The 10,891-nt window shown below is 36.0% G+C and overlaps 1 protein-coding gene across 1 annotated transcript; it reads right to left on the minus strand.

Moving 5' to 3' along the window:
• Positions 1 to 2,625: 2,625 nt before the first annotated feature.
• On the minus strand, positions 2,626 to 8,038 carry LOC137962722 (ubiquitin-like protein 5). Its single transcript, XM_068809753.1, has 2 exons — positions 7,718 to 8,038; positions 2,626 to 2,862 (listed from the first exon to the last, which is right to left on the minus strand). Exon 1 carries the CDS (start codon positions 7,937 to 7,939, stop codon positions 7,718 to 7,720), a length of 222 nt encoding a protein of 73 aa, XP_068665854.1. The 5' UTR covers positions 7,940 to 8,038; the 3' UTR covers positions 2,626 to 2,862.
• Between the last annotated feature and the right edge of the window lie 2,853 nt (positions 8,039 to 10,891).

Here is a 10,891-nt window from a genome sequence, read left to right on the forward strand (position 1 = left end):
AGTTCATTCGTTAATGACAATTTTTTCCTGATTTCACCGACTCTCATCGTCTCTTCAACAAGCAGCAGCCCCCGACATCCCTAATGCCCTGTCTCTCACGTCACCAGTCCTCCAGTCGTCTTCCTCGGAGCTTTTCGTCTCCTCTTGGTTAATTTTTTTAAGTCTTTAGGTATTAACCAAACGGAGGACAGAGATTCGGTAGGAGGTGACAGGTGGGGTGGCGCCCCCTCGTCTCCACCGACATATGGGTGATGTAACGGAGACACGTGTGAGGCGGAGGGGAAGTAGCAGGCCATGGCTGCTCCGTTTGAGAGGGACGGCAACAGAGGGGCCAACGCCCGACAGGCATCAGTTGTCAGACGGGACATTGGCCAGACTCAGGTTTGGTTGAAAGAAGTTTAAAAAAAAAAAAAAAGAGTTTCCACGATAACTGAAAAACCAGCAGTTCCAAGTGCATCCAAAATCATCAGTAAGTCATCAGTTTTCCCATGACTTCAGACTCAATTTTCACCACGGTTAATAGACTCAGATGGTCTTTCCTTTTTTTATTGGATATATTTCAATTCAAGTACAAAGGCTATATGTGCAATTCTAAACCTCTATTCATGCCTTCAATTTATAAGCATAATTAAACTTTGGTCACCGTGGTACCCATTATGGGAAATGCTAGAATTCCATTTCTAGATAGAGAATTTGATTTATAAGTATCATTAGTGCCCTCATTTCCTAGAAGAAGAAAAAATCCTATTTTCCAGAAAGAGTTTCCCACCTGGAAGAGGTTGGAAACCACTCTCCCTACAAAATTACAAGGGACCTCCTACCTCCCTTCACTTGCAATCACCTCCATTTTGGCCGGCCATGAGAGGTTGGTGTGGGGTCCTTCCATTAATAAGGTAAGAAGACATCAATGAAGACATTTTGTCTTGATCAAGTTAGCTTCCAAAAATCTGAGTCAGATTGATTTTTCTATTATATAATCAACAAATCACCCATCCACCAAGTCCGGGGGACAAGAGGGGAGGTTGGGTGGACAATAGCTTCTATGTTGCAAACCAAGTTGACTATCCAAGAAGATAATTTGAAGACTAACAAAGGGTCTTACAACGTTTACTGATTAGTAGAGGAAAGTGTGACTCATATGTTTAAGTATCCTTTTGCTTAGCATAAGTATGATCTCAAATTCTTTTGCTTCTTCTTCTAACCAAAATTTGATATCCTCTTGTGGCATTGGGAATTAAAGCAGGAAAAGAACAATGGGAGATTGAATAACAAAAAATCAACTGAGGAAGTCACCTGCAAAATCTCGGGTTACCTTGTTGGAAAGTGTATGTTAAGGACATCTGCAAGTAGGGGTGGCATCGAACCGAGCCGGTTCGCGAGCAGCTCGAGATCAGCTTGGTTCTGGCTCAATTCAATTCGATTTTAATAAATGTTGAAAAAATATTTTTAGTAGAAATATGTTTTAGGTAGAAATTTCATGTTTTTTTTGAAACATTTTTCTAATTGGAAATTCTTATTAAAAAACCATATAATTTTATAAGTAAATTTTTCCTGCCAAGATGGGTTAGAAAACCGTATAAAAATTTTTTGAATAAGTATTTGACAGTTGATGATATAATTATTTTAGCATGAAGCAATTTACATAACAATTTTGTGTTTGGCATTTTATTTTATTAAAATTTTATCGATAAGTATAGTAATATATTAGATTGATTATTAATTTTTATTTAGTTCCTTAGAATAAGCAATAAAAGGTCCATTTAACTTTCCTAAGAAATTTTAAAATATTTCTTGTAACTTTCTAATAAGTCACTAATAGTAATAAAATTTTGTTTAAAGATTTTTTTGTTAGAAATATGTATCCTATAGAATACAAATTTTTAACCAAAGGCACTAAGGAGGTCATAGTAAATTTATGGCCAAATTCAAACATTACAAAATAAGTTAAACAATATTTGGGATAAAAAAGATTAATATTAGTACGTTCTAATCCATTATCGATATTCAATCCCAAACCTCCCCTATCATTCTTTTTATAAAATGTATACATAAATTTATATATAATTTATTTAACATATATTTTATTTAGAATATTAAATATAGGTTAAACTCAAACTCGAATAGAACTCGAACTTGAACTCAATTAAAATTATTAAACTCTGAGGTCGATTACAATTTTAGGCTCGAAGTTAAAGTCGACTCGAACTTGAGTTCAAAATATTTAAATCAAACTCGACTCGAAACCTATCCCCATCCCATATCTACATAGTTTTTTTTTTTTTTTTATTCACCGCCAAAATTGAATCAATTGATAGAAAAAACACTGCCCACATTTAAGGCCTGTTCGAAACCCTCATAAAAGAAAAAAAAATGGTATAGAAAAGTATTTTCTTTTGTTTAGCAACTGAGAATCATTGAGAGAGAAAAAAAATAAAAGGGAAAATCACTTTCTCTCTTAATTGATTTTTTTTATCACAAAATGATGGAATTTACGGAAAAAATAAAAACTTGAAAGAGAATTTTAAAATATTACTAATTATTTTTTATTTTTTTTCCACGTGCATCCAAGTGAGAGAAACTATATTTCTCTTCACAAACTCAACCTTAGTGATACACAACAAACTATTTCTTATTAACCTATCATGATTTTTAACTTTTCATAGGATATAGATCTCCAACAAGGACACTACAGTTTACGAACCAACGTCAGTGACAAAGAAGTGCCGAGATTCCCCCAGCTACAATGCTAAGTATCACATATTACACGCTATGATTACTTACAATACCTACATGGAGTTCAATGTCTTCTTCAATTGACATTATACAGCCACAAGCAATAGCTGCAGAACCTCCAGGAAGCACCTGATCAATTGAAAGGCTCCCAGTCAGACAAATCAACATAAACAAGAAAATACTACGTTATATAACGAATTCAGCCAAAGGAAACCATGCATATAAATGTGCAGCTGCCCAGAAAATGGCCTGCACGTGTGCAGCTTCTGAATACTGAAGTTGTTGATAACAGATGACTATTTTTCTTCACACACCAGTCTCTGCCCTCTATTTCAGCCTAATGTCCACCACCACGGCAGCTTAAAAAATGATTGCATAAAAATTGAATTTTGATGACTATTCTCTGGGTAACTCGGAGTCCACAGGAATTGGGGGGTATGTCAGAAACCACGAGGGGTTGTCCTCTTAGCTTTTTTCCTGGGCCCAATGGTTGGAGACACTAGGCTGAGATCACAGGAATGAATCAAGGCTTGAATACGTACATAAATTTCCAATGCCTCTCATAATTCAAGGTAACTCAACTATAGTTATCAGTAGGATTAATGGAAGTGACAGTCCACCATGGTGCTTTAGATCATATTGGATGAAATCAAAGACATTTCTATTACCTTAGTAGCTCTTGGCAGAACTGCCGATGATGTCTCTAATGTGCTGGCAAAAGTGGCCACTCTTCTTCCCTCAACTAGCTGAAAGGCCCCCTCATAATATATTTGTATTTTAGTTATGAATAAAAAATTAAAGCACGAGAGGAAATCAGGTAGTGGGAATCATCTCATTAAGTATTCCCAAATAAAATGTCAACCTTCACAATTAATTAGCTCTTAGATCAGGGATGAGATTCAAAGTTAGAAAGGCACTATTAAGGGAATGTAATGCCCCATCGGTACTAGCTTTGGACAGGTAAGATGTGAAACCAGGCAAGTTCATGAGCATTGAATGGACAGGTAAGACGTGATACCAGGCAAGTTCATGAGCATTGACTGGACAGGTAAGACGTGATACCAGGCAAGTTCATGAGCATTGACTGGACAGGTAAAATGTGAAACCAGGCAAGTTCATGAGCATTGAACCCCATTTAGACTGAATATAATTAAATTTAATACAACCCAACTTATGCTCTTCAGGGTGTACTTAATGTACCTACAATTATGCAAAATATTTACTTTTCAAAAAAACATTATGTGAAATATTTAAGATATATGAAGCAAAAGCATAATTCAACAGCAGGTCTGCCAAAATGCTTGCATATTAAAATGGTTCCCCCTTAAAAGTGGTAAACGTTGTCTTATCTTCTTATATGATCTTTCAAAACCTAGTTGAATCGAATCTCTGGCTCAAACAAGTATACTTTGAAGCTCCTGGCTGAATGAACTATATACTCTATAACCTTCCAATTATAATGGAAGTACCATCTCTTCTTGATATCAAATCCATGAACTCAAGCTTCGGAGGGCACATGCAATTGAACGAGCACCACACTCTCAGGACACTTGTTAGATTCCTTCAGGTCATTGCGGATGAGGTCTTTACTAAACCTAGAGCTTGAAGTTGTTGCTTCCTTCTTGGAACTCAAATGATATATTGCATTGTGCCTGTTGGACTTTTCTAACAAATGCATGACCATCACAACCATGGAGAGGTCCAGTAGAATTTTACATACCGACCCCTATAAACTACAATATTTGCTATTTCATCCAGAAACTGACAAGAATGAAAGGATCCAACAAGCATAGCGGTCAGAAATCCTTAATAGGAAGGAAAGGTTATGGTAAGGTTTTCAAGACCTAAGCACACTCTTATGGCTAGGCGTACCTGTAGCCACCACCCCACCCCCCCCCCCCCCCCCCCACCCCCCTCCTTTTCTGAATGATTAGAAGATTCTAAATTGCCAGTGCAGTACATCATGATACTGAATAGCTCAATAATACTTACAGGCATAAGCCCACTTGTTCAAGAAAGAAGAATGAATGAAAATCAATTTAAAGAGAACTAACTTGTTCAAGAAAGAAGAATGAATGAAAATCAATTTAAAGAGAACGAACTTTCCTATGTACTTAATTTTTTTTTAAAAAAAATCCAGTTTTCAAAAAGGAAAGCGCTGAGCTAGGAAGTCAAAAATACAGGCAACTTGCTTGAATCAGAAATTTTAGATAACAGAAACTTGTCACTTTGATTGAAAGCTTCAATTGCAAAAGAACTTACTGTTTTAGTTGAAAGTTTCAAATAGGAAGTCCAATACAAGTAGTAGTTTCCCGTTTAAAATTATTAAATTAATAAAGTTTGAAGTAGGCCACTCTAAAAGTTAAAAGTAATTTCTCGCTTCAAATTTCCTGTGCAGCAAGTTAGAGCTAAATTTAGAGTCTATTTCCCAGAATATGACAGCAATTTTTTTTTTCTGTATGATCAGTTAAAGTGCCTGTAAAAGGCCTCATGTGTAAGAAAGATATCATCCTTTTTTTTTGTTTAATAAAGTTTCCATTTAGTTCCCTGTTGTGTAAACCATTTTGTCCCCCTTCCAGTCCATTTGCTTTTCTTTACTTAATAGCTGCAACAGCCACTTTTTTGTCCTTCAAGTTTAACCCTCATACTTGGGTTCAGATTTTTATTTTTTATTTTTTGCCAGTCTTGTCGGCCCAAACTCCAGACAAAGCTGTCAACTTCATTATTAATTAACACAAACCACCGTGCTCTTTCATCTACACATTAGAGTAACACAATGTAACGGTTAAAAAAATTACACGATTTTAAAAGGTAAATTTTTTACAACTTTAACATTATCCCTATAGCCTGCTTGATCTGTAACACAGTCTTAATCAAGTAAAATTACATAAATTAAATAAAGTGCCCGCTAACATCAGCTACTAACTAAACAATCTATAAAAATGTGTACTATTCAAGCACAATTCTATTGCTGCAGAGTTCCAAACCATACACGATTCCAAACAAATCATTGAAAAAAGGGGTCCACAAATCTCAAATATTCAGGCAACCAGCTCAAGAACTTTGCACAAGTCAACTACCACAACCTACACATAATTTACACTTCTTGATGTAGACAATATTAATTATATCACTAGCTTCCATTATTGGTTTACCTATAAGCCTACCCATTTACATTTTGCTAAAGTGGCTCACCTTTAGTCTAACCTTCTATTACAAGGACAAGAATTGTCAAACTATACCCCCTTATACCAAGATAAAGGTTAACTATCAATAGCCAGTCGATTAATTTGCTGGGTAACACTTTTCAAACTCCATCACAGACCACCAACTACAAATTGATAAAAGCTTCCATCTTTCCCTCCCTTCCTCCCCCCCTTATGTTTGGAAAACAAATTAGGATTTTACAAAGTGGGAGTTTTACAAAGCAACATAAATCTCAATGTAAACATGAAGACAAAAAAAGAGATGATCAACATCTTAAGCTCCAATCAACAGCTGTGATTGTATGAGATACCTAAAATAAAACCCCAGCCATGTGGCACTGAAATTTATGGCTCAGACCGTGTGATACCCTTGAGTCCCAGATGAAGAAGTCATCCAAATACTGGTATGTGGCATGGTTAGAGAAATACCATGTGAAGCCATAGTAACCATACATTATTTAATCATAAGGACCACTTTCAGCAATTTCAAAAGATCACACAAAACTCTGCATAACTCCAGTGAGGAACTTGCCACATGCAAAAGTTTTGCATAAATCTATCACTGTTCCTCAAAGGCATCAAATGCAGCACAATACTAAATTCCCATTGTCAAACGTCATACAGCGACTAGTGGTATGTCTAGTTGCCAGCCAAGCATTTTGACCGGAGAATTAGCATAACTTGCTCTTGGTGATCGAGCCAAAGAATCAAACCCAGAGAATAACCCACAACTGATTTATTGTAATATTTTACATTGTTTTGTACTTTTAGTCACATCACTTTGTAGAACAACTTACTTTTTTTACAAACACACATAAAGACTCATTCTACAAGAGAATTTGGAATCAATTACACTCCAGCTAGTGTAATGCATCTACTACAGCTATCATAGACTTTATCAATCCCTTGCTAAAAAAATCACCAGTGGTAGAAAAAAATGGTCCCTGTATATCCTCCACCCATCTCACCCATTACTATTCATAAACTTTTGTGAGAAGATAGATAAGGTGAATTTAGGATCAACTTTATCGAGTCTCAGGGGATGATAAAAAGAAAGAGACCTGGCGAGAGTATTTCCATAAAGCATCAATAGCCAGTTAAGTTCTGAGATACTCTTGCCAGAACTTCAATGGAAAACAGGCCAACTTTCTACGATAGAGGGCCACAGTTTATGATGAATTATGTCTCTTTGGAGGTATATCGGTTGCTATTACACTCCCCCCTAATGGCTTCTGCTAACTTATTTTCTTCCAGCTGTTCCAAGCTGGGAAGAACCCACTAGACAGGCAATACGTACGACTACACTTGAATTAGTCACTGGATGAAGGTAGAGTTCTCCAGCAGATTGTCTAACTTTTACGACTCCACTTTGTAAGAGAATTACAATGGAATCGAGAGAGACCAAGTTCCAACGGAAACATTTTTTTTTTTTTATGGAATTTGGTTACAAACGCATACTCTACACATAAGCCCAATGAGACTTGAACCTAGGACCTCGCACTAAAAACCCTCACGTGGCCATTGAGCCAAACGCCCAATCCGCAATCAGGAAATATTATTTAAAAAGCTCTGTTATCAAAACTGAAACTTAAGACCTTGTTAATCACCGTCAAATACAACCATTCCATAATCCGATCATACAATACGCACTATATACTTCCAATCACAGCAGCAGACACAAAACGAAGTCAAAGATGATAAATTATAAAGATGAAAGTCAGCAGAGCGAAACAAGAGTAGGTACTTAAAAATAGGGGCAGAACATAAAAAGAAAATACCTAATTGTAGTAAAGTTCGAGGCCCATGCCGTCGTGAATCTCGTAATCCTTAAGGGTGATGTGATCTTTATAAATCGTGTACCACTTCTGAATCCGAATCTTGTCAGCCCTGGTTCCTGTCTGCGCAGCCACGAGCTTCTTCAGATCACCAATCGTATCATCGTCATTGCACTTCACACGGACCTTCTTCCCGAGACGGTCGTTCAAAACTACCTCGATCATCTCCGAACCGGTGACGAAGAAACCCTAGAAATTTGCAAACGAGCGAAGACCAAAAATATCCTCAGTACGTTGCTAAAACGGGAGTCTTAAAGATTATATGTGGCAGCAGAGGGTTTGTAAGTCTTACGCGGAAGGCCATAGACTTGTGCAATGACTGAGGTATCCTTACTGTGAAAAACAAAGCTATATCAATTCAATTGGTACTTGTTCGTAAAGAAAATAGCACGCTCTAGGGCTGTGAATTGTTTAGATTAAATGAGACATTTTCGTTTTATAGATATTTTTAGTTATCCGAAATTCAAATATCTAGAAAATTATCTAAAGATAGATATACAAAAAATCAGTCGGATTTAGATAAAATCCTTATTGGATAACCTATAACAAAATTGAAATAAAAAAAGGGAAAACTGAAAATATATAAAATAAATAAAATAAAACAAATCCCTGATTTCATGATTTAATGGAAAAGACACTACTAACAACAATAGGAGAAGGGAACAAGAAAGGACTCATTATTGTTGTAGTCATATGGAGAAGAACCGGGAATAGAGAGACATTTTTGTTACCATGGAGATTGGGTTAGTCGCTTTTTAACATTTGAAAACATGTGTTCAAGTTGAGAGAGACTCATGTGCACGGGAATATCTCTTCCAACTTTAGTCCCACATTGTTGAAAACAAAAGAGACTAGAGTTTTTAACAAGTTTTAACCCTCTTTTCTCTCTTGTTCACATGTGAGACGCACATGCAAGGCGCTATGTCCACAATTGCCCATTTTGACTAATGGGGTGGATATGGTTCAAGAAAGTTGGATGAGAGAGAGAGAGAGAGAGTGATTGAATTTGAAGAGGGAAATGAGGCTAGAGTCTCATGCCTTACCCTATGCCCACTAGGCTCTATTGATAATAATAGGGAGATATTAATAATGTCATAAGGCTACACCTTTTAATAAATGTTGACCATATGTTGACTCTCACATTGCTTTTGATGATAACAAAACTTAATTAAACTAATAACTTACAAATCTAAAATATTTCAGGTACTTCACCTTCAAGAGTATTTCAAGGTCTAAAGTATCAAAGTCAAAATGAAGTCCTCAAGCACAATTGAAGAACATCTCTTGAAGAAGCACCCACAAAGAAGAAGACAACGAAAAGACTCAAGTTTAAGCATCATAGGCAGACATCTAAACTTAGTCAATTTTTGTAACAGAGTATTCTAACCCTTATTCCTTAAGTACTTGAGCTTTAGGATATAAAATTTCATGTAGACATGTTTAGGATCATCTTATACATCACTTAGAAACATGTTAAAGGATAGAGAAAAAATCCCATGCATTATAAAATCTACTCTATTAAATCGGCATTGGAATGATCGATCAGTCACTGATATTGATTGATCATGTAGAACTGTATAGGCTAAAAACATAAAGCATGATCGATCAACCATGGTCGATTAATTGATCATCCAAGACATGGTTATTTCATGTTATAATGCATGATCATTCATCATTTATCGATTGATTGATCATAGTTGTCTAGGCAAGCAAAATTTTCATGGAATGATCAATCTTCCCTTCGAATTGATCAACTAGTCAGAACCTTGCCTGTAAGGGACTTCAAGCATGATTGACCAAAGGAAAACACATTGATTGATCATCATTTATCAATTGATTGATCATAGCTATCTAGGCAAGCAAAGTTTTCATGGAATGATCAATCTTCCCTCCAGATTGATTGATTAGTCAGAACCTTGCCAGTAAGGGACTTCAAGTATGATTGACCAAAGAAAAACACATTGATTGATCATACTTGTATTGCATAGCCAAAGGGAATCTCGATTGATTGATCAGCCACTGGCAATGATCTATCAACTTACCTTTTTTGGACCAATGGTAACATATTGCTCGATCAATCCATTGATCAATAAGTCACCATTTGACAAAAAAGTAGTCGTTATGATCAATTGATTGATTGCGATCTGATTTTTGTAAACAAGTAAATAACAACTAGATTAAGTTGGGGAAGCCATAATTACCCCACCAAACTGTGAGTAAAGGAGTGAATGAGCAGCATATCCTAAAGCTACAAACCTTTATATTGCAAATTCTTACCTGAAGTGCATTAGAGAGAAAAAGAGAGCCTTATTTTGAAAAACCTTCAATATTTTTCAATTATCCTTGCATACATCGTAGTACAAGGTCCTTGATCTATTCACAATGTGCTACAAAGGAGGAAACAACTTGAATCTCTCAAGGAGAAACATCTCTCCAAGTAAGGGTGTAATTTTTCCCTTTCTTTTCATGTATTTGTGAAAGGTTCATCTAGAACTTGTTAATCTAGATAGAAAGGCCTAGCTAGAGCTAAAATCTAGAAACAATCTCTTGGGGAGATTGACTTATATAAAATTGTGTATTGAGCTAAACGTGGCCAAAGAGAACCAGAACCTCTTGTGTAGTTTTCTAGCTATTAGAACCTAATAGATTATTTTTCCCAAGCATGGGTTCTTGGGCGGTGACTATCTTTTTATCCCTATGGTGTGTTCATGTTACTATTTACGTTGAATTGCTTTTATGCATGATATTTTAATTACACGCATAAATAATTTTTTATTTGAATATCTCATTTCACCCCTCTTGAGAAGCCACTTGGGCCAACAATAAAGCCTTTTATTGAAGAGTTATCCTATTTACCAAATGCCACCCTACACACATGAGTGTCTGTTAACACTCTACAAGACAAGAGTGGGACAAACACAAAAAATCACTCTACTAAGAAAATCCTCTTGTGTGTTGTGTTCTAGAGTGAAAGATCTCTTGCTCTTATTAGAAAGGGAGAAACGATTCTATTTAATCAGGTTTGAACAATCAGAAAAGTCTCATTGACTTTGTGTAGCTTTCTCAGTTTTGTGCACATCTAAGAAGCTAGAAGGTTTGTTGTATATTAGGGAATGA

The sequence above is a fragment of the Aristolochia californica genome, unplaced genomic scaffold (genome assembly GCF_029961685.1).
Source record: "Aristolochia californica isolate CCGP_79_NKW_82.1479 unplaced genomic scaffold, dmAriCali1.0.hap1 SCAF_4, whole genome shotgun sequence".
NCBI lineage: Eukaryota > Viridiplantae > Streptophyta > Magnoliopsida > Piperales > Aristolochiaceae > Aristolochia > Aristolochia californica.